This window comes from Sceloporus occidentalis, unplaced genomic scaffold, assembly GCF_023333645.1.
Source record: "Sceloporus occidentalis isolate IW3139 unplaced genomic scaffold, rSceOcc1.0.p SCAF_190, whole genome shotgun sequence".
NCBI lineage: Eukaryota > Metazoa > Chordata > Lepidosauria > Squamata > Phrynosomatidae > Sceloporus > Sceloporus occidentalis.
This window is the reverse complement of record NW_028317170.1, coordinates 747,654-772,838: the sequence shown is the minus strand read 5'-3', so window position 1 is coordinate 772,838 and position 25,185 is coordinate 747,654. Positions and strand designations below refer to the sequence as shown.

The following is a 25,185-nucleotide window of genomic DNA, read 5'->3' as shown; positions in this document are numbered from 1 at the left end:
GAGTCACGGAACACAGAGTATATAATATATAATATGAGGAATATACAGGATATAAGGACGGGATTAGTTATACGGGGAGAGTATATAATATATAATATGAGGAATATACAGGGATATAACGGGTTATAAGGACGGGATTAGTTATACGGAGGGAGAGTATATAATATATAATATGAGGAATATACAGGATATAACGGGTTATAAGGACGGGATTAGTTATACGGCCGGAGAGTATATAATATATAATATGAGGAATATACAGGATATAACGGGTTATAAGGACGGGATTAGTTATACGGCCGGAGAGTATATAATATATAATATGAGGAATATACAGGATATAACGGGTTATAAGGACGGGATTAGTTATACGGGCCGGAGAGTATATAATATATAATATGAGGAATATACAGGGATATAACGGGTTATAAGGATGGGATTAGTTATACGGCCGGAGAGTATATAATATATAATACGAGGAATATACAGGATATAACGGGTTATAAGGACGGGATTAGTTATACGGCCGGAGAGTATATAATATATAATATGAGGAATATACAGGATATAACGGGTTATAAGGACGGGATTAGTTATACGGCCGGAGAGTATATAATATATAATATGAGGAATATACAGGGATATAACGGGTTATAAGGACGGGATTAGTTATACGGGGGGAGAGTATATAATATATAATATGAGGAATATACAGGATATAACGGGTTATAAGGACGGGATTAGTTATATGGCGGGAGAGTATATAATATATAATATGAGGAATATACAGGGATATAACGGGTTATAAGGACGGGATTAGTTATACGGGCCGGAGAGTATATAATATATAATATGAGGAATATACAGGGATATAACGGGTTATAAGGACGGGGATTAGTTATACGGCCGGAGAGTATATAATATATAATATGAGGAATATACAGGATATAACGGGTTATAAGGGCGGGATTAGTTATACGGGGGGGAGAGTATATAATATATAATATGAGGAATATACAGGATATAACGGGTTATAAGGACGGGATTAGTTATACGGGGGTATGTAATATGTATAACTATATAGAAAAGGTTCCGTTATTATCACACGAGACATCATTATATAACAGACACTATAGCATCTGTTTGCTTTCGCTGTTATTATACGAGCCGTTATCCCGTCCGTTTTTAGTGAAATTTATTAGATTTCCTGCACTTCACAAAGAAGTACCTTTTTTTTTTTTATGATTCTCCTGTTCTGAGAACGCCTGGGACTCGTATTTTTCTCCATCTGTTCGCTTGCTGCCCTCCAGAATGTGTTGAACAAGAAAGTCGTTCGATTTCCGTTTCCTCGGCTTCTCTGCCTCCGAACGCCTGCCCGGTGGCTCCACGGATTTATTCGCCGTCCTCTCGTTCCGCAGCCGTGGAGGAAAACTCGGTCCGAGAGTCTCAGGCAAATAAAAGCAGAATTTTGGATTATATTTACGCTCCAAAATATTTGGTTCCGACGGAAGAATTTCTGGAATCATCCTATAAACCGGCGTGGGAAATTAGCCGTTCTCGGCACTAATGGGCTGTTTTTAGTTTTTTTTTTGGTAATTCGCATATAAATAATCTGTTTAGTTTTACGTCCGTGGCCATAAAGCGAGGCAGTAAATATTTAGTGCGGCCTCTTTCTCTTTTACGCGATACGGGAAATTCCGCACTAATTCTGCCCGGTGGTTACATGAAAACAGGCGCTTATTTGTTGGTATTTTTTTGTTGGCCGATTAATACACGTTCACTGCCCCCCCATCCCCCCCCTAAATCCAGGAATATTCTGAAAGCCGCGGGAATCGCTCGGCCGGGGCGGAATTATAGTTTTTATATATATTTTATGTTTATTACCCAGACTTCGGCTCTAAAAACATTACTAATGTCTCCAAAGAACCATCTCACAGTAACCTACTTTAGCGATGCGTATGATGTCAGGTGAGGCCATTGTGGGCAGAGTCTCGTTTTATGTCATCTTAATAAACACATTTATGACATCACTGTTACAGGGTCACCGTACCCAAGGCCGGGTCCCCCTGTTTGAGGGCTGAGGAATCACCAGTCAGTCCCTCATACGGATCGCACTCAGCTATCCACGGATCATCCAGACCACCATTCGTAGCAAACCAAGAAGAACTCTCTTTATTACAAACACACAGAACTTATATACAATCTCAATGCAATGTGTACCGAACCCAACCCCCAATCCCATCAGCCACATCCCATCACAAATCCCATCAGTATACAGGGGATGTATCAGGTGAGGGGATTACAGAATACAATGGGTTCCCCCACCTGTGTTATCCCCCCTGTAGTGCGGGGGCCGTCTGGGCAGACAGGGCTGTGCTGGCTGATTAAGAGCCCCAGCCAGATTATAGGATCGTCTCTTTGAAGGCTGGAGCTGAAGCCACATCAGTCTCTGGGCCGGTTACACAATAAACACAATATAATATATTACCGGGTCACAGTATATAGAACCGGACACAAAAGTGCTCCGTGACCCGGCTAAACTTCATATGACACATGAGCCAGCTAGCCTGGCCCTGTCACAATCACAAGGTGTTCCTCTCACACAACTCCTTTGTCTCCCCCCGCCTGGAGCCTGCACAGCTGACACAGGAGCCCACCTGTCAGGAATGCCCTGGCGACATCAGAATTGTTGGCAGCTATGCCATCTAGTCGCTCATCTATACAGCCTAGTACGTCTGCACTGGCATTCTCGATGGTACGCATTGTTCTAGCCCTGACCACCACTGCTGGGAGGCCGCTTCATGCCTCAGAAAGTCCCTCTGTGTTATCCCCAGCGTGTTGCCCCTCTGTGTAGATACCCCTCCGGTTCATGTCTTGTTCTGTTCTTGTTGTTTGCAGCGGGGTCCGCTCCTCGTCGTTAGCGCTCTGTCCGTGTTTTTCTTTCTCATCGTTCTGCGGCTAAGAAACGAAATGAACTTTTTGAAGCTGATGAGCTGCTTTGGACGGACCGGTTCCGGGTGCGTTCCGGCCTCCGACGCTCTGCGCCACCCACCCACCTATCACAGCGGCTACATTAACATCGGAACGCACGAGGTAACCCGCCGGAGACCGCAGACAAATGTACCGCCAGTAACATCAAAACACATCAAAAATGACTTTATTCTACAAATGTACATTTTTGCATTTATATATATATATATACGCTGTATACAGTAATATAACCCCCAGCACTGTATACAGTAATATTACCCCCCCGCGCTGTATACAGTAATAACCCCCAGCGCTGTATACAGTAATATAACCCCCAGCGCTGTATACAGTAATATAACCCCCACGCTGTATACAGTAATATACCCCCCAGCGCTGTATACAGTAATATAACCCCCAGCGCTGTATACAGTAATATAACCCCCAGCGCTGTATACAGTAATATAACCCCCAGCGCTGTATACAGTAAAATATGATATTTTGGGTGACTTTCCAGGCTCAAACCCCACACTGAGCTGATGCTTTATGGCGATGCTAATGAAGTCCGTCCCTCCATAGACTTTCATTAGTCAGAGAGTCCGACTGGGTGATTAAGACTGAGTCATTCTATTGTCCCCCACAGGCAGTATGATAAGGAGTCGGGGTGTTTAGTAGATCGGGGGTCAGATAACAGAGCGAGAATCATACAAACGGCTGATAAGCAGCTGCCTGAAAACTTTATATTATGAGGCAAAAAACTGCATCTTCTTTGTATTCGGGTCGCAGTGATGAGTATTCGGTGGGAGTTCCCTTTATGTCGGAATTTATATCGTTTGCCATCGTTTTATCCGCACTCAGGGCTTGTTAGTAAAAGTCAAAGCTATTGATTGTTTTGTCAGAAACACGCAGCCGACGCGCATGCACAGCCGGCCGAGCGCACGCGACGACCTTTCTCTCCTCAGTCATTAAGAGATGAACTCGTTTTCCATTCTCTGCATTCGGAAAAAACTAACGAGTTGACGAAGAGCCAAAGAGTGCGTCGGACGCGGCCTGCGCTGACCCGGCGGATCCACGGGGCGAAAAAACTAAAATCCATAAAAGCCATTTCAGTAACTGAGATGAATATTTCAATTTTTTCAATCCAATTATTTTGCGAGGAGTTTGGAGAATTCCAGAAAATGCTGAATATTTAGATATAAAAAGTTAAGTTGCTCTAATTGCCCATTTTTCTGTTTCTTGCTGAATTTGGAGACATATTTTCCAAAATGCCTGAATTCTAATTAATCTAATAAATGAACTTTACTGAGAGGATGGTAGATTAGTGGAACCGCCTCCCAGCAGAAGTGGTAGAGGGTAATACAGTGAGGGGATTAAACATGCATGGGATAGACATACGGCTCCTGAATCTAAGACGAGACCAACGACTGATTAAGGTTTGAGTCTTTACAGTAGGTTAGTCGGGCCAATGGGGGCCGAATGGGGCCGATCTGCTGGCAGGTTCTGGATTTCAAAACTCCCCATAAATATGCAAAATGATTAAATAATAATACATTTATATATAAAAATGGGGTTCCTGGGCCCCCTATTAACCAAGTGGGGGGGGAGGGGCTGTCCTTGAAAATCGGTTTCCACGCTCTGGGCGTCTAAACGGCGCAACCAGGATAAATTCTGCTTTACAGCTGAGGCCGAGGGGTCCGTATTGTAAGGATATCGATCCTCCGCATCGTGATTCTCGTATCAGAGATCGGAGGCAGACGAGGAGGAGGATTGGGTTCTCCAGCGCTCTCCCCAGAGAAGTAATTACTCTGTTGCTGAATTACCTGTTTTTCCTCCCCGGTAATTACTCTGAGAAATGCTATACGTGGGGAGATGACTTGCAGCGGTCAGCCGTACCTGCGCGGAATGCAGATCGTGGCCTCCATTACCGGCGGTGTGAATGCGAATGAATGGCGCCGTCGTGTTTCTGCCATTAGACAGCATTATCTCAGCAGAACGCCGATTCGGATCTCGGGCCACGCGGCTCCACAGAGGGGGTTTTAATAAATATCCCGCTGCGCTAGGAATCTGAAAGCAGGAGAGGCTCTGCGGGAAGCCTCCTCATTCATTCATTCATTCATTCATTCGTTCATACAGGACGAGCGGAGCTCCCGCGCAGGATTAGACAGTCCTTTCATCCAGGGGACCTCTCTGGGAGAGGGAAATATTGGTTATACGTCTCGGTTAGAGAGTACGGCGAGAGAGGGACGTCAACGGTGAGGCCGGCGACCTCCAAACGCATGCATGACACCGGCCCCCTCGGGTAGGAAGCCGTCAGGGGAGAGGGCACAATGTTCTGGGTCTGTGAATACGACCCTAACTCGCTGCACTGCATCTCAGAGAACATTCAGTATCCAGTACATTACTGAGAAAGTAGTAGATAAGTGGAACAGCCTCCCAGCAGAAGTGGTAGAGGGTAATACAGTGAGGATATTAAACATGCATGGGATAGACATACGGCTCCTGAATCTAAGACGAGACCAACGACTGATTAAGGTTTGAGTCTTTACTGCAGGAGAAACGGCGACTAGACGGGGGCCGGATGGGGCCGATCTGCTGCCGGGTTCTATTTATAAATCTTAGTTTATTTAACCCATTCCGTGTTCCCTATTAAATTTTGAAGCCTACTTCATCCACTGATTATCCAATAAACGATGGGATAAAAGCGTTATCGCGGGGAGGAAGAAGTCCGTCGCAGGAAGCGCCACGAAGATGCAGCTTCTACCCCGACCCGTTCATATAATATTTCGCCGGGTTCCTCTGCGTCAGGAATTAGCCGGTTTCTCTGTCAGATAAAGATCTGCGGGAAGTTGCAGCAAGCGAGTATTTCTCCACCCAGCCGCAGATATAACGATACATTATTACATGCGCGATAAAATGTCAGATTCCGCTGCTGCAGAACCTCTTCAAAGAAACGTTTAGGGTGTTGTTTTTCAAGTGGATTTTTATCCATTTATAAACCAAGCAGTGATTCAGACAGAGGAACTCTTCTAATAAATAAATATCCCCCGCGTGGCGAGGAAAGGAAATGAATGTCTCAGCGGGGGTTTCATTACGAGCTGATTCCGCCCCGGCAGTTCTGATACGAGCTGTCGCCATAGAATCCAGCGCTTCACTCTGATGTCACACTATGAGGTCATAGATCTGCGTGATAAACATACTAATGCCTTAAAGGGACACGCCATCATCACCGGCCCGAGAGGCAAAACGAGATTTATTCATATAGCGCCAGCAGGTTCCGTAGCGCTGTTAAAATGACATAACAGAGGAAGGAGGCAAAGAGGGCCCTGGTCCTAGGAGCTTACAATCTAGTCGCTGGTTGGGGGGGGTTGAGGGAGGAGAGGAGCATCTTGAATGAGCTGATTAAAGGAAGGTCTTGCGGGTGGCTTGATAAGGATGTTGGCTGAGAGTGTTGGGAGGAATTTACGTTTCTAGAAAAAGGTGGGTTTTTATAGAGCGTTTGGGGGGGAGAAGGCAGTCACGGGGGGGGGGCAGAAGATGGGAGTGGGGGGGATGAGGAGGGCGATTAGGGGGGCATTTGGATAGGAGGGTAGAGATGTAGGGGGTGCGGAGTTTGTCACAGGGGGCAGCAGATGAAGAGGGGTGCTGCGGGGTTCCGGACGGGTTGTAGCGGGGAAAGGCCGAACAGGGGGAGACCGGTTATCAGGGCACAGAATGATTAACCCCGTAGGGGAGGATGTTTTCCTGATGGATTTTATTTTGATCTAAATATAATATTTTAAGTGCTTATTAAGACCTTTATTTCGCCTTCATCCCCTTTAAATCCGTTCCTGCCGGTAAAAGCCGCTCCGGGTATTTTTAGAAAGGCCGCGTTCGGTAATCTTTGCCCCGCGGGGCACGTAGCTCGTTCGCTGCTTTTTTTTTTGTGTGTTTTATTACATTTCTGGGAATGGGCTATTTATTTTTTATGAGCGCGGCTGTCAGTAATGGAGAAATACATATTTTATAAGCCCGTTGATTAGAAGCGCTACGAGCAGCCGGTGCCCCCCGGGGCGAGACCCTCGGTGAATGGCGGGGTCCAGGAAACGCGACGGGCGGCCCGGAGATTCCGGGATTATTGGAAGGAACGCGCAGTTTGTACGTTTGGGTCGCTTGTGGGGAGGAGAACCCCTTGAGGTTTCGCTTGGCTTTGGGTCTTTTTCTTTGGTTTCGCTCCCGGAATTTCTTTATATTGAATGATGTTAATTTTGCGAGCCGTGACCCCCCCCCCAGTACCCCATCCTTTACCCCGCTGCATATTAAAGCGCTCCATGAGTAACCCTAACGCTTTAATAATCATTCTTCAATAATATAGCGCTGAGCCGAGACAGAAGTTGCAGCCATGCTGACCCGGCAGCCCCCCCCCCATCAGACATCTCTTACCACTGATTGGCTGCTTGACGCAGAAATGAATGGGGGCGTTTATCTTTTCACGGGGGGGGGGCGAATAGACCCCCGGCTGGCGCTGTTCCCCTGGGGAGGAGGTGAACGCATCTACTGCAGGGCATTTAGCTGGGAGGTGAAGGGGCAAATACATATGGGGGGGGGGTTTTCTGCGGTTAAAGTTTATATAATGCCCGGGGGGGGGGGATGCTTCTCAGTAGTTCTGACCGTCCCGTGTCATGCGGATCTCTCATACATTGTATGTTCATCGTGCCGCCTGTCTGCGCGCTCGCCGTGGGCCGCCATGAGCCGCGTGGCGGCAGCGCATTCGTTTCCTGCGCCGTTGATAAATGGAGCCAATCATCTGCCGGGGATTCTCCGGGGAACGCGCTCGTTCCGCGCTCAGCCGAAAGCATAAATTTGCCGGTCTTCACATTCATCAAACTCTAAGCCGGTGGCTTTTTTCTCGCTGAGCCGCCGCGTTCTGACGTCGGATTTCCCGCAGCCTTCGGTTTATTGCGGCGTTTTGTGTTTTTCTGGGATGTCTCGGAGACGGATTGCGGTAATCGATTCCGAAACTCAGCGCCGGGTCCAAATTACGGCGATTCTGTAAATAACTTCAGCATTTTGACTGTTACAGTGAAATTATACCCCCTGCCACGTCCTATTACCATGAATCCAGCGAGGGAACTCCGACTGCCCCCCCACACATGTATGGCTTATATATGATGTTCGCGGGGTACGGGGCAATGCTCGCTGAGTAGCTTGTTTTTGCAGGGAGTCCCGGTTTTCTCAGGTGATTTACCGGCAGTAAGTCCAGCGTTGGCTACGGTTAAGGCCGCCGTTCACAGCCGGACTTTAGACCCTAAGAGCCGTTGCCAGCCGGAGCCGCCGTCAGACGCCTGAAGCCAGAGGATCGGCACAAATACTAAAGCATTTTGCTATTTTTGTAACAATATTGTGTAAAAATGTTTGACTGAGGCAAAGCCGCTCATTTTTTTACTTTAACCCCGAATCCCACCGGAAACGGTTTGGGGGTCTGGGCTTCCCTAAGAGGTTTTTGTTTCAGGCGAGGACATGCGCCTTCATATCGCACTGACATGCCCTCGCCTGAAACTCACAAAGTGTCATTAAAAGTCTCAGAGACTCGCATGCCCTCGCAAACCTGCAGATCAGCGCCTGAGACTGAAGTTCAATCGGCTCCGTCGTGTTACCCTTCAACTTTACTTCTTAGTGAATAGATCCAAATAACTAAAGGATATAAACGTATGTCATTTCCGATAACGTTCTTATGCCTGATATTTGGAATCCGAGCGGCGTGCGGGAGGAACGTCTCTCCTGCCTTCGCCGAGCCGCATAACAGACGTTTTTACATCCACGGCGCACGCGACCCGGAATAATTACGGGGTGAAATAACTCTCACTGACTGTTTCTGATTGCGATCGATGGCGCGTTAACCCTTCGGCGAGAGGGATATTGACTGCCTGTTCTTTCTGATCGGACGAGGTATCGATAATCGCTCTGAAGAACCATTAAACATCTGAAGCTAATGTGAGATTCTAGAAGAAGCAAGAAGAATGCTGTAAAATCCGATGCTCCGCGCGAGATCCGCTCAGAAACAAAATCTTAGATCTAGAGAATGGATTCATAGGAAGAATTTTTCACCCCCAAAAAGCCCTTGGGGTGCTTTCTACTAAATATCACGATGAGCATGCGCAACTAGAACGTTAGCAGCTAAAACTAGACATTAGCCGTCAAAGTCTATTGAGCTGAACCCGGAATGATAGCTTTATTGGTTTCTATAAATCGGGAAACAATTCTACCTTGCTGATTGGGGCGTTAATGACTAAATAGCGCTCACTGTCCTTGTGTTGGGGCAGCGAGTGGGTGTGACATTGTCACAGAGACCCCAAATTTTACTTATCCTAGTAAATATCCCTCTTGGGCTCCATGGACCCATTCAGGGGGCTACGCTGGGCTAGCCCCCTAAATACGTTGCAGCGTACAGCCAAATGCCCCTCACCAAGAATACTGCTGGCGGCTTCTGAATGTTACCACCAGCCCCCGCGGACGACTTCTTGGAACCCATATTATTATTTATTGTTTAGCGCCATCATATTCTGTAGCGCTGTACAATGGGTAGACAGGGACATAACGAGTAGTATACAACATAACAGGTGAGGATGCCTAAAGCTCAGCTCCGCATTTATTGGGAGGAAGCTCCTTCCAGAACCGTTACTGGTGTATACTGGTGTATACTGGTGTATACTGGTGTATACTGGTGAATGCTGGTGTATGCTGGTGTATACTGGGGTATACTGGTGTATGCTGGGGTATACTGGTGTATACTGGTGTATGGTGGTGTATGCTGGGGTATACTGGTGTATGCTGGTGTATACTGGGGTATACTGGTGTATGCTGGGGTATACTGGTGTATACTGGTGTATGCTGGGGTATACTGGTGTATGGTGGTGTATGCTGGGGTATACTGGTGTATGCTGGGGTATACTGGTGAATGCTGGTGTATGGTGGTGTATGCTGGGGTATACTGGTGTATGCTGGGGTATGCTGGTGAATACTGGTGTATGGTGGTGTATGCTGGGGTATACTGGTGTATGCTGGGGTATACTGGTGTATGCTGGTGTATACTGGTGTATGCTGGGGTATACTGGTGTATACTGGTGTATGGTGGGGTATACTGGTGTATGCTGGTGTATGGTGGTGTATGCTGGGGTATACTGGTGTATGCTGGTGAATACTGGTGTATGGTGGTGTATGCTGGTGTATACTGGTGTATGCTGGTGTATACTGGTAACATGACATAAGCTGTTACTTTGTTACGCTTCTCACCTCTGGAATTACCTGGATGCAGAATGTCGGATTTGGGATTTTTCGCGACCTTTTCCCCATCCTGGTCGTTTTTATCATTTAACGCGCTGACCTTTTGCCGAAGTGGAAAGCGTCGGACAGATTTAATAACTCGAACTCGTTGGCAAGTGACCTTTATCATACAATCTCTCATGGGCTGGATTAAAAAAAATGAGCTTTTCTATTGTTTTCACAGAAAAAACACTCCGAGTGTCATCCTCCTCCCAAAGAGCTGGGACTGTCAGAGACAGAAGCTCCGCCGTTCCGCTCTCCAGAGCGTCCATTCATTGATTATTAACGCTCTTTAATTAGTAAAAGCGGCATCTCGTTCACCGGGGAGGAACCGACAGGAATCCGTTCACGACCCGCGCCATCTAACCCTGCGGCAGAAGAATATGGTGGAGAATCTCACATCACCAAGTCACAAAACAGTTGAATTGTTCAGGTTCTCTGTTGGCTGGAATGAGGAAAATTTAAGTAAAGTATAGAAAATTTCTATTCACAAAAAAGACGACTTGAGTTGAGTTGGCAGTCGAGCTTAAAAATGGCTCAACAGCCTCCCGGCAGAGGTGGTAGAGGGTAATACAGTGAGGGGATTAAACATGCATGGGATAGACATACGGCTCCTGAATCTAAGACGAGACCAACGACTGATTAAGGTTTGAGTCGTTACAGCAGGAGAAACGGGCGACTAGACGGGGGCCGGATGGGGCCGATCTGCTGATCACCGTAGCCCTCTGCATGCAAATTGCAAGTTGGAGGGCTTTTTCCACCTCTGCCGGTTACCCGATGCAATTAAACCAACGGCGCTGAGAGCGTCTCAGCTTCACTTAATTATACGACTGATTACGGCTTTTAACGAAACTCATCTCAGTAGCCCGAGCGATATTGAAATATGCAGATTTTTATCTCTCGCCATCAACGTGACGTTTACGATCACCATAAAAGCCAACTGTGTTACGCGAGATTCCGCAGGACATGCGCGGCGCGGGGCGTCTTCTGCAACCCTGTCCAAAATCGCAGCCGGCTTCCTTTTATTTTATTTTTTCCGAGGCAATTTACGCATCGAGCGGCGATCTCGCTCCGCAAAGCAGCCTTCGATTTATACGTAGAAATAAAACATGCGACGCGCGGCTCGCGATTTATACGACTTTCCCGTTTTATGCCCGGATTCGCCGTAAATCTATTTAATAAAAACGATGCAAATGCTTTTCAATTTCCTGCGTCGGAATCCATTACCTTTTTTTTTTTTTCTCGGAGTAAAAAAGAAAAAAGAAAAATATTCTAAAAAATAAGGAGAACAAATCGTTATTTCGTCTCTATTTTTAGTGCAAAGTACAGAGAGTAAAAATGAATTATTTAGTGGGAAAAAAACCCCATTTCAGAAACCAAAAAAATAAATAAATAGGTTTTTGTAAAAATGGTTACTTTGGGAATCTGGGTAGAATTATTTTATTATTTGTTTATTCCACGGCGCTGCGTCGGATACAATGTTGCGGTGAAATTATTCTGGAAATAATATTTTTACCGGCGATGATATTTTGTATCTTTTAAATTTTTTTTGCAGCCTCTCCGTCTGGACTGCGACGTTTGCGCCGTCGTCTCCAACTCGGGTCAGGTTCTCGGTCAGAAGACGGGACCCGAAATTGACCGGGCGACCTGCGTCTGGCGGATGAATAACGCGCCGACGAAAGGCTTCTCCGAAGACGTGGGCGAAAGGACGACGGTCCGGGTGGTCTCTCACACCAGCGTCCCCCTCTTGCTCAGGAACCCGGAGTATTTTTTCAAGGAGACGAACGGCACGGTCTACGTGGTTTGGGGTCCTTTCCGGAACATGAGGGACGACGGGAAAGGGATCGTGTACAACATGTTAAAAAAAACTCTGCAAAACTACCGAGACGCAAAGGTTTACGTGACGAGCGAAACGCGGATGCATTACTGCGATGATGTCTTTAAGAAAGAAACCGGAAGAGACAGGTAAGAGAACGGGATTTACCGATATCATCGGACCGGGGCGGCATCTGGCGTTTTAGGGATTGACTAAGACTCCCTGTTTCTGTCTTTGATCTAAAATTCATCGATTTTCTGTCTTTGATCTAAAATTCATATATTTTTTCCCCCTGTGGATCGGTTAAAATCTTCTGACTCTGTACCGGTGCCCATTGGCCGGTGAAGGTTTTTGTATATAAGATGTGAAGGATATCAGGGGTTTGGAGCCCCAAATATTAGGCGGCTGGGAACGCAGTTCCGAGGGGCGATCCGAAATCATAATGGGATTCGGTCTGGCGTTGGGTCAGCAAGGCTTGCGAAGGGTTAAACAGGCAGGGTCAGAATGCAGGAGATCGATCAATGTTACTGCTGGGATACAGTCTTACAAAATGACTCCGAAAAATAGGAAAGGGAGGCTGCCTTTTGCAGGAGACGTCTTAACGAGAATGTCACGTGATTATGCCGAGGTGTCCCCTTTAAGTAGAGTGCGCGTGCATGCGCATAGGGGGATGCCTCCACAAACATGGCGGCATATCACTGAGATCCAGTGACGACCCAATCGATCACCCCTCTGTGAGACGCCATCAGCGGTCCGGATCAGGAGCCCGTATATTCTGTATATTCATGAATGCGGTGGAATCGAAGACGACTGGAATTCGTTCTTTTAAAGTTAATCAGTAATTCCGGAAGGAAACGCCAGTTTTTGTCTCAATAAATTCCATGAATCCATTGTCATCCCCCAGATCCTCTCCTCCCAGCGTTCTGCTCTTTGGCCGTTTTACCGTTTCTCAAAGACATCTTTTTTTGTTTTTTTCCTTATGCCATAACAGACCCAAAACACCCGAAACCATCAAATTCTGAAAGCTTTGGCCACACGAGGAGCAAAATGAAAAACGTGGAGAAAGGATCCTCTTGCTCTCTGTCCACCCCCGGGTCTGTACGGCGGAATGTTCCTTGGCGGGTCTTCCCGGTACTTTTGTTTGTTGCCGATACTCATCCTACGATCCGGCCGCTCCGATGGATTGCAGCGAGTCGCGATTGGACGGCCGACGCACGTCTTGCTGACGCAGTCCTGACCCGCGGCCGCTGGTTTGGGGTGACGTCGGCCGTCGCCCCCTCTTCCCTCTGGCTTTTTTTTTATTATAAACAGCTGTAGACGATTATCGAGGTCGTTTTACGCAGCAGTTTTTAGGACCTGGTTCCCGTTGGCGATGTCCACCCCCCCGCCAGTTATACGCACCCGAGTATAATGTGTCCCCGACGGCTCCGGGGGGGCAGAATAAACTAAACCCAGTTTGCAGCCGCGGACTTGAATGAGACTTTTAACTATTATTATGTTGAGCCCAGAAAACGTTATCTGGATCCAGGGCACAAAACCACGAGCCTCGGGCAAACCCTACGACGGCATTCAGAGACGGGGGCGCCTCGCCGAAAATTCCCCAAACCGTGCGCCAGATCCACGCGGTATAATACGATAAAAACATTAAACTCCTTCCGTAGTCTCTGCCGCCGGGGCTTTAAACTATTTTTTTATAAAAAAAGTTGCATCAAATTAGTTTTTTTTACTGTTTTTGGTTCAAATTGATACATCGCTTCCGTTTGCTTCCTTTGCTCGTGAACATTCTGAACGACATCATCATTTTATCTGCCGCGTGTGTTAAGGGGTCTCTAGAAACCCAGAACCTGCCGGCAGATCAGCCCCCATTCGGCCCCCGTCTAGTCGCCCGTTTCTCCTGCTGTAAAGACTTCGATGTAGGAGCCGTAGGCCGGTCCCATCTCTAGTGATTAGCGCGGGGATTGTTCCGGCATTATTTATTCTCCGCTTCTTGATTGATTAGAGTGGCCTCTATCTGCTCGCTGGATGTTTCTCTCCTCAGCAGCTCCATTAGTTATACTGCGGAAGATCATTTTTCATCAAAGCCCCGTCTGCTAAACAGGAATGACTTCAAGGGACCTCGAAATTTATACCTTTATTTAAGGTGGACTCATTACTTTTATCTTATTTACCTAAATACAAATATATCCATACGGAGGTAAATGCCTGCAGCAAACATTAGGATATCTCAATCACCCAGCCGGACTCTCTGACTAATGAAAGTCTATGGAGGAAGGGACTTCATTAGCATCGCCATAAAGCATCAGCTCAGTGTGGTGATTGAGCCGGGAAAGTCACCCAAAATATCACATGACTGACAGCAACGGCTCCAGGTCTGCAGATAAATAAAATGTATATTACTGTATACAGCGCTGGGGGTTATATTACTGTATACAGCGCTGGGGGTTATATTACTGTATACAGTGCTGGGGGGTTATATTACTGTATACAGAGTTGGGGGTTATATTACTGTATACAGTGGTGGGGGTTATATTACTGTATACAGCGCTGGGGGTTATATTACTGTATACAGCGCTGGGGGTTATTACTGTATACAGTGCTGGGGGGTTATATTACTGTATACAGAGTTGGGGGTTATATTACTGTATACAGTGGTGGGGGTTATATTACTGTATACAGCGCTGGGGGGGTATATTACTGTATACAGCGCTGGGGGTTATATTACTGTATACAGCGCTGGGGGTTATATTACTGTATACAGCGTGGGGGGTTATATTACTGTATACAGCGTGGGGGGTTATGGTCATGCTGTGTTCTCTGACTGTCTCAGGGTTGCGTCTCTCTCTGTAATCTGAGCCGCGTTGTTTTTTCTGGAATTATCTGGAGTTTTGGGGTTCCTGGTGACCGGCGTGAGATTATTTCTTGGTCTCTCCGGCTCGCTCGTCGCTGTAAGTGTTTGTAAGTCGCCCAGACGGCAGTAACATCGAGCAGTTGGTCCCCGACTCCCCTGTTACTCCATACGAGCCCCCCGGGGGAGAGCCCCTCGCCGGTACGGGGCGATGCTGTTGGTGCCGCCGGCGCCGTCAGGAAAACCTATTAAATATATCATGCATTATAAATCAATAAGCGAAAACATGAAAGCGAGATCAAAGCGCCGCCGTCTCCGCGGAAACCATTGTCTCTCTGGGTAACGTTATTAACGGCCGCATCAGATGCAGGATTTATTGTAGAATCTTTTAAATGCGATATTGTCTGGGAACCCCCCCCCCCCGGGAGTTATTCTTTTAACCCTTCGAGCCCATGCGACGTACCGACGGCCGCTGCGGAATTATTCCAGATTTTTTTCATGTTTTTTTTTTTTAACGTCTAATTTCCCCGATCGGCCTAATAAATGTTTAATAGCGTGATGGATAACCAGCCAGACGCTAACGAACCCACCCGGCCCCCCGAATCTGTCTTCTGTAGCAACCGGTGATTTGGGATACAAATTAGGATTGTGTACAGAAATGTATTAAATGTTATTAGATGCGTAAATCATGTTTATTGTCTACAAAATAGAGCCTTTGGGAGGAAATTGCTCGTCGGCGGCGTTTACGAGCGGCGCTTGTGTATCGGCGGCCGACGCTTTGGATGCCGCACAATAAATTGATAGCCAGGGGCTTAAAAATAATTTAACAATCGCCAGACTGACAAAGGGAGCAGAAAACAAGCGCTTTGAACAGAGATTATTTCCATAAAAGTCCCGGGGCTTTGCAGGAGAACTTTCATTTTTTTTGAGTTTTTTGTTTTTTATGTTTTATTTTATTTTTTCATTTTTTCGAGACCTGACGTGTGTTCGCGGAAACCGTCGCCGACGGAAACCGACGAGACCTTCATCATTATTACAGTTATTTTAGCGTCGCAGATTGGGTTTAGTAAATTTGCTTCATTTACATATAAAAGAAGAATTTTTGTGATTTTAGGTTTTTTTTTGTTTTGTTTTTTGTACTCGTGCAGAATAAGAATTATTTTTCTAAAGCTTCAAACACATCTTTGGGTGATTAAAGCTTCGTTTTTGTATTTTTAAGGATAATTCAGGTGAAAAAGCCAGAAATCTAAAGATTTTATTGAAATCATGCAAAATGAATGGAGAAGTCAGGAACGGGAGGCTGGGGTCCCCAACTCATAGGCTCATGTTAACTGGGGGGTCCCGCTGACGTTGGTGGGGGGTCCTACTCACGTCAGTGTGCGTACCTGCCGCCGACTCTGCAGGAAACACCCCCATTTAAAGGGAAAGTGGGCGGGGAAAGGGGCGTGTCAGGACCTTGCTCCTGCGACCCGGAGGATTTGAGTGTCGACTCTGAGAAGGGGTGCTTCTCCCGGGGTCTCCGGAAGGGCTAAGACAGGGGCCACAACTAACTGCATAAAGAGAGCGTCAAATGATCCCCAGAAGGAGGCGGGGAATGGTTCTGACCAATCACAGTTCTCCTGTCTGGAGGCCGTGATCCAGTTTTTATTTCTACGGCCTCCCAGAACCATCTATAGTGTGTTTCCATAGTAACATTCTAATGGTTGCTATGGAGATAAGACGTCTTTTTAAATTTTGTACCCAAATTGTTCTTTTATAAAACACAAACGACGGATGTGGGGTCTTATTACCATAGCAACCATTAGAATGTTTCTGCTGATTGCACCATTGCATTAGTTGCTATAGTGATAAGGTCAGATTTAAAACCATGCACCAGGATCACTTTTTATAAATGCCCCCTATTGTTTTTGTTGGTCGAAGGGCCGTTACAAGGGACCCCTTCAACAATGGAAAGTTATTATCTCATAGACGTAGGGAATCTGCCCCCCGAAGAATCCTAGTAGCCGTGTCTGCCCGGTCCGCCGTGTCCGCAGAGTCCGCCGTGTCCGCAGAGTCCGCCGTGTCCGCAGAGTCCGCCGTGTCCGCAGAGTCTGCCGTGTCCGCCGTGTCCGCCGAGTCCGCCGTGTCCGCCGAGTCCGCCGTGTCCGCAGAGTCCGCCGTGTCCGCAGAGTCCGCCGTGTCCGCAGAGTCCGCCGTGTCTGCCCGGTCCGCAGAGTCCGCAGAGTCCGCCGTGTCCGCAGAGTCCGCCGTGTCCGCAGAGTCCGCCGTGTCCGCAGAGTCCGCCGTGACCGCAGAGTCCGCCGTGACCGCAGAGTCCGTCGCTCAGAAACTGAAGGTCACGTCTCAAAAACAAAGTTAATGTTCGGTGACTAAAGTACATTATGTTGCTTTTTTTTTTTCAATGTGTCAAATTGATGTTAAATAAAAATTCACGGTATAATCACCAGAGATAATTGCAGAGTGTAAAGTAATCCTGGTGACTCTTTTACCCCGAAGCAGAGCTGGAGAATACTAATCAGCTGCCGGCCGGCGCACAATGGCTCTGAACATAGAAACATAGAACCATTCCACCTCTAGAACCATCTAGAACGGTACATATTGTGGGATCCTTCCTCATTGGCAGGGAGAGCGGGTTCTAGAAGCCGAGTTGGGTTCCAGAAGCCGTTTATAAGGAAGTTCCATAAATAAAAAGTTTATAAATGGGGCTGTAGATTTACCAGAACAGACTTTAATTTTTAACCAAATCCCATAAAAAAAATCCCTAAAGCTGTATTTTTCTGTAAATGTTTAATTGTCACAATTGATACGTTTTGTTTGAGCGTTCCGTCTGAAGAAGGGATCAACGAGGTTCTCAAAGCCTAAACGACTCCCTGTCTTTTTCTGTGTAAGCCCAGTAAAAAAAAAATATAAATATCGACCAAATATTCTCTTTTTCTAGTTTGACAATATCCGGTTTTTTTTTATTTTGTTTTTTTAGCCAGGAAGATTTTTCATTTCTGACAATTTTCACCGCAGGAAACTGATAAATGATAAAAAAAAAAAAAAGAAAAACCCAGAAAATGCAAAAATATATATTCTCCCGGTTTGCCGAGCGCTGCCACAGCAGAAGCTCATCTCTTCCCAGTGGGAAGCCTCTGGATTGCTGGGTCTCGGTACCGGGGGGGCCAGGGTGGCCCAATTGCCGCTTATTGCCTAGCGGCCAACATTATGTTCCGTTCGCTTTACGCCAAGAAGATGAGCTGCGTCTCGGCTACATAACGTTCCGTTCGGTGTTTTGTGTCCAGCGAGCCAACCTGATGGGCCGTTGGTCAGGACCGCATCTGGGACCTTCTCAGTCAAATTCGGACTATTAAAAAATGTATGCCTTTAACCCTTTCACTTATTTGCTACCTGAATCCCTGGCTTCTGGATCTGTCTCAGGTACATACGTTCCAGTCCCCAATTTGCTCGCAAAAAATGCTAAATAGTCCCTTAAAACCAGCTTTCCGGCCCCAGAAACTCATCCGAATCGCCAGTTGGTGAACAGAGCCCACGTAGAACGGCCGGTCGGTTGCGTTTATGGAGTCAGGCGAGCTTTTCATAGCCAGCAAGAAAGGGGTTAATGTCTAATATTATTAATTAGCAGAATTCCGATTCCACCTCCTTTCTCTACAAACTGAACGGAATTCTAGCGGCTTATCGGTGGGATGCAGTGGCGGCTGTCAGCCGGTATTCTGATACGCAGTGACGGATGAGCGCTCTGTCCTTGGGTGATGTCGCATCGTCTCCCGGTGCGGCCTGCGGGCCGTTTCATGGCACACGTTAATATCCCGCGTTATATGTAATTGGTTACCGTGTGGCAGCCGGCGCCGGGGACCTTCCGACCGCCTCCAGGAACCGTCACATACGTGACCCGTAGCTTAATGATACGGCCAGCAGCTAACAGAGTCTGTATGAGGACCCCCGACTGGTGTCTGCGGGAGAAGCCCCCCATCCATAGCTGGTAAATAACACTGTCAGGTACCAGATTATCACGCTATACCTCCCAGCTGCCCTGGGTTTTATGGCACAGTCCCAGTTCTCAGACACTGGCCTCCTATCCAGCCAACACCTGTGGGCAGTGGAGCTCATTGGTCGTTTGGCGAGATGCTCTGCAGCACCCGACCTCCATCGCATCTCCCAGGTGGGGTCTTGGCCGGGTCTCACCTGTACCTCGGGGGCCCATGTTTTTGGGATAACCCAGCTGATTATCAGATTATGAATCAGAGCGCGGTGTGCTGAGAAGCTGACAGTCAGGGCAGTAAAGCGAGGCTGAGCATTGGAGCGAGGAGGGCAGCGGTGGGGGCGGAGCTTAAAGAGCAAACATGGCGTCTTTATAAATCCTGACAACAGAGTCACAGAAACCAAGAATTCCCCGATATCCGGAGATATATTTCAGACGATAATTAGTACTTCAAACAAACGATCCGAGTCGGTGGTCTGCGGCCGAGGTGACCGTAAATCACGCGGACCCCGGGAATCGCAGCAATGAGGAGTTTTAATTTGCTGTCTCTTTCCTCGAGAGGCTCTTACAGCGAGGGCTTCATCTCCTTGTTGATGATCGCGCCAATAATTGTCTATAATTTAGAATTATTGTGCGCTGGAGACGCGTTCCGCCTGCCGAATGCCGAGGGTTTATTGAGCTGCAGAGTATGGGAAGCGGGGGGGGGGGCGGTCGTGGCATCTCTATTGTGGTCACGTTAGGACTGGAGTTCACGTTAATCAGGACTGCTGGCAGGCTTGGACAGGCACAGAAACCCAGAACCCACTCAGATCGGCCCCATCCGGCCCCCGTCTAGTTGGTCTCGTCTTAGATTCAGGAGCCGTATGTCTATCCCATGCATGTTTAATATCCTCACTGTATTACCCTCTACCACCTCTGCTGGGGGGCTGTTCCACTTATCCACCACCCTCTCAGTAAAGTAAAATTTATTTCCGTTCCATCTCAGTCTCTGACCCTCTAGCGTTAGATTCCGGTCTCTTGTTGTAACTTTTCTCCATCTTTTTTCCATTTTTTACGTATTCTGATATAAAGCAGGAAGTCGCGCACGCACAGAGCCGCTCAGCAGGGGAGATGCAATTGTGATGGAACGAGCGAATCGATAGGCGGTAATGCTCCGTGATAAAACGGGGGGCGTGAAGCGCTTCCGATCGATTCCCTCATCATTGGTGCAATAAATGTTTTTCTTTCTTTATTGAAGATAATAATCCCATTTTTTTTTGTCGTTTTCCGTTCATTTTCGCAGCTTTTGCTGCTAATCAGTAAATTGTATTTTTATATTTGCCGAGTCTCTCTGCGTTTGAGCCAAGTAGTGAAACATTAACTACGGAAACGCAACAACGTTCTGTCCTTTTCTTAAAGCTCCTTTTCACCAAATGGAATCATTTCATCTGAAAAAGAGACCTCCGTGGTCCCCTGGTTAGGTAACTTTCCATCTCTTTTCGACGTGGGCTCATTAAAAGCTATCGGCTGAAGATTCCTCTTCTTGGGCTGAGATCCGCGTTCTCACCTTTACGACTCCTAACATTAAGAAAGTTAGGGGTCAGAGTCTATGGGGGCTTTACCCAGACTCTTTATGTGACTTTATGCCCCAGCGCAGGGTATTTGTGTAACTGAGGGGCATTTAGAAGAAGAATAATGGGGTTTATTTACCCCGTTTCATTTATAAAGCCGTCTCCTGCTGTTTCTATACACATTATCGGGGCATTTGGGGCTGTAGAACCCTGCGATCCCCTCATACCCAGCAAACATTCTGACCTCCTAGAAAAGAGGGGCATCGGGGGGGAGAGAGGGGCCTCAGAGGGGGAGAGAGGGGCATCAGGGGAGGAGAGAGGGGCATCAGGGGAGGAGAGAGGGGCATCAGGGGAGGAGAGAGGGGCATCAGGGCAGGAGAGAGGGGCATCAGGGCAGGAGAGAGGGGCATCAGGGGAGGAGAGAGGGGCATCAGGGGAGGAGAGAGGGGCATCAGGGCAGGAGAGAGGGGCATCAGGGGGAGGAGAGAGGGGCATCAGGGGTTTGGGGCCCAGAGAGGGTCTGGTCTGCAGTTATCAGTATTAGGATCCGTAACGTCATCTTCTTACCCCAGTCTGGGGCAGGGGTGGGTGGTCACATGCTCAGGTTTTTACCCCAGTCTCGGGAGAATGGGCAGATTCTTGGGGTCACACAGTCTGGAGACAACACCCCATTGGTGCTTTTCTCCCTGCTTTATTGCAGCAGGAATCCCTGCTTGAATACAGGTGACTCCATTCGGCATATCCTCACCTACTGATAAGTCACGGTTCCCTTAACGACCGCTTGGATGCCGCCATGACCGGGTATTTAAACGCGTTTTCCCGGGGCCCTTCTGTCTGTGTTTCGGCTCCTCGGCGCGGCCCCTCGGGGATCGTTTCCGGGACCTTTAAGTTTAAAAAATCTATGGCAGTAAAGCAGCGGCTCCGGGGAGCGGAGAATCATTCGGCCCGGAGGAGAGGATCTGCGCTTCGCGGGGAAATAAGAAGGGGATTTGCATTCAGACGGCGCCTCATGGAGCGGGCGCCGGGGGGGGAGCCGCAATCATTTCTCACGGATTCCAAAAACTGTTTTAGTTCAGACGTTATTAACGAAGCTGACATTTTTAATAAAAGCTCCGTCATTTTTATTATTTTAGGGAAGTTTTATTTATGGTGCCGGGGGGGGGGCGCCGGGTTTTTGGCTCCGCTCCGTCTTTCGCGTCCCCGACGCGGTCTGGGGGCTGAGTGTCAGCTCTGATACTGCGCGCGGCGGGAGGGGCCTTTAACCCTTTAAGAGGAGGGCAGGGGAATTCCCTCTACGGTGAATGTGAAAGGCCGATAAACGGAGTCATTACATGTAACGGCGTCGTAACGTGTAACGTGTCATTACGTGCCGGGGTTTAACCATTTAATGGGACCCTCCAACCGCAGTTCTGTGCAGCCGATCCCTTTAGATTTTCATGGTGCCCCCCATAAAGTGCATAAGAAGACCCCCCCCCCGGTCCTCAGCAGGTAATTACCGGACCCACACCCCACGGAAAGTGTTCCCAGCAAAAATCATGAACGAGGCAAAATTTCCGGGGTCACCCCTTAGTAATGCGCTGTGGAGTCGGGTAAATGAAAGGTTTTCCCCACCACAAGTCTCCTGCCGGCTCCCAATTTACAGCCAGACCTTTAGGATTAGACCCTCGTCGGGGTCGGGGGGACAGATTTGAAGCCCCTCTTTGGGTCCACATCCCCCCTGTCCAGCCGCTGCCCCTCACCCTGGCTGAGTTACCCCGAGGGGGGGATTTATCCGTTAAGCTCCGAGTCGTATTGATCGCTGCTCTCTCTGTAATGTCTGACGGCCGGCAGCCGATCGCAGCCCGCAGCACGTCGCGCCGTATCTATCGGGAGAGCTCTGTCATGCGCGAGCGTTTCGGAGTCGGTTATTCATCCGGTGATTTCTCTCCCCGGACAAAAAAATCTGCGGATTCCGGGGGCTGGGGGGAGGGGGGGATGCAGAACGCGTCGCGTCTCCCGAGCGGCTCAGAAACTCGCGTTTTATTAAACACAAACATAAGAAATTCTGTAAATCCGCGTTGTTATGTGAAGCCCCTAGTACTGCGCTACGGAATATGATGGCGCTATATCAATCGATAAAAAATACTTAAATAGGAGAGGTTTGACAGCTTCGGGGGTCTGGGGGGTCTGGCGGCGTCTCAGCTGTAAATCTGGCGCTATATAGAACAATAAATAATAATTCATCCCGGAGGTGATCAATGGGGTTAAAGTCCGGGCTGTATGGAGCCCCCCGAGCCCCTCCGCACCGGACCCTTCAGGAGAAGCTGCAGCCCAACGACCCCCCCCCCCCTCCGTGGTCCCACTTGGCTGTGTCTGTAAGGCATGTAGTTGGGGGGCAGTGAAGGGAAAATACATATGAAAATACATATTCCTTTTTTAGGGGGGGGGCGCATGAAAAGTTAACCCACTCAGCTATCATATACATGAAATGCAAATAAAGGCTGGACTGTCCCTTTAAATCTTATCCATACAAACCACCTGTCCCGATTATTAAAGAGAAAAGGCTTTCAAGTCTTGCTTAAAAAACCCCAAGACCCCCGGCAGCGAGGGGGGGGGGGGCAGGGCTCCATGCCGCGCATACTTCACTCTAATGATTCATTAGATATGACGGTAAAAATCACCGTTTTACTGAATCTCGTGTTTCTTCGGCTCTGAGCGGATACGGCCAATAATATTGACTTCTAAATAATCAATAAACGCAATTAGTTTCCAACCCAAAGTGTTCCGTTTTCACCGCGTTTATTTATCAGCTGAAATGAAAACGGTAACTGCGGGAAACGCTCGCTTCCTTCGGCTCGGAAATGTTTATTCGCCAAATAAAGGAAATAAATTAGGAAATTAGGAATAACGAACAAATCGCAAATCATTTTTTTTTTAAAGACGCTGTAAACGGAAACCCCCCGGAATTCTGGAGATAAATAGTAACGGGATTTCCATGTAGCCCCGCCAGTGAGGAATGCATATTAAAATACCCAAGAGGGTGGAACAGCCTCCCAGCAGAGGTGGTAGAGGGTAATACAGTAATAAATGCATGTGGGGGGATTCTGTAGATCAAGGGGGATCAAAGCTAAATTCAAAGGGACCACCCAGCTATCCTGTGGATTATACTGAATGTTAAAGCCCTTCCGCTGTGTCCGTGCCGGGTCTTTCTGAGGCTTCTAAACCCCGACGGAGCTCGGTAGACGGCCCTCGCTGGCCCCTTGAGAAATAAACTTGTTTGCAGGGCTGGCGGATCGAGTGATGAGCGGGGCTGGTACTAACCATATGCCCCCCCCCCCAAAAGGGGAAAAAGCAAGAATTTGCATTTTTAATCGATATTCGGGGTTTGATTTTCATTCATTTCCGGATCCTCTGAGAACGGACGGAATGTAATTAAATTTAATTATTTCATGCGGAGCAGAATTATTAAAATATTTTATTTAACGGCCTTATCAATTCATTAAATAAACCCTTCCCTGGAGACGCCGCGGATACCGGACGTTGGTTCTCCTGCCAGCGGACCGAGCGCGTTCAGCGACGCGGCGTCTATAAAACGACCGAAACGGGGGGAGCCCTGGAAATAAATGACATTTTTACCGTTTATTTTGCTGCATGCACCACACTGAGCTGATGCTTTATGGCGATGCTAATGAAGTCCATTTCTCCATAAGCTTTCATCAGTCAGAGAGTCCGACTGGGTGATTTAGACTGAGCCATTCTATTGTTCCCCACAGTTAGTATGATAAGGAAAAATAAATCTCGCCATGCGCTTCTCTGCCGTTCCTGATTCATGATGATAAGTAATCGCCGCCACGTCTTGTAAGCTCCTAGGAGCGAGGCCCTCTTCTCCGTCTATACGTTTTATGTGTGTTACCGGTCATTTGGTATAACAACGCTACGGCATCTGCTGGCGCTCTATAGATAAAATAACGGATCAGAACCGCAGGTGGAAATACCGGGTTTGGGTCTAACGTTCCATTCCTTGTGTTCCAGAGTCCAGTCCGGGTCTTACCTCAGCACCGGTTGGTTCACCCTAATCCTCGCCATGGAGGCGTGCGAGAGGATCCGGGTCTACGGGATGATTAACGACACCTACTGCAGGTAAGAACCACCGGATACCCCCCGGGGTATTTACAGCTCGTTTCAGTATCAGAAGTCGCCCCCTCCGTGCTGTCCCTGGACACCTGACCCCAGCCTATCATCCCTTTAACCTTTCAGGTGCCAAAGGCGTGTTCAGTGCATTTCACCTCTTTGCTATTTAAAAAGATATGAATTATTAAATGTATCGGTTCAGAGGGCTTTAAACACTAAACGGCTCTAAGGGGTACAATACGGGGTATAACAGGCCTTTCTCACCCCTTTAACATCCAGGGGTATTAAGTATCTTGCAGGGACGGGTTGTGGGGTCTTCGTACCGCGGTCCCGTTCTGGGTTTCCCCCTGGGAAGGGATTGGGTTCCAGCGCCCCCCGGTGGGGAGTCCGGACGCATTTTACTGAGCGCGCTCCGCTGTGTTTCCTCCCCAGGACGGGGGGCTTTCGGAGGGTCCCGTATCATTACTACGAGCCGGGCCGTGACGAGTGCGACGAGTATCTCCTGCATGAGAACGCGGCACACGGAGGACACAGGTTTATCACCGAAAAGCGAGTGTTCGCCAAGTGGGCAAAGCTACACAATATAACGTTCACTCACCCAGACTGGGCAGCGTGA

At 48.0% G+C, this 25,185-nt stretch overlaps 1 protein-coding gene across 1 annotated transcript; it reads left to right on the top strand.

Annotated features, from left to right (window-relative positions):
- Positions 1-1,952: 1,952 nt before the first annotated feature.
- On the top strand, positions 1,953-25,185 carry LOC149278402 (alpha-N-acetylgalactosaminide alpha-2,6-sialyltransferase 3-like). Its single transcript, XM_089502016.1, has 5 exons — positions 1,953-1,968; positions 2,855-3,093; positions 11,822-12,231; positions 24,471-24,578; positions 25,002-25,185. The coding sequence occupies exons 1-5, from the start codon at positions 1,953-1,955 to the stop codon at positions 25,183-25,185; spliced, it is 957 nt and encodes a 318-aa protein (XP_089358142.1).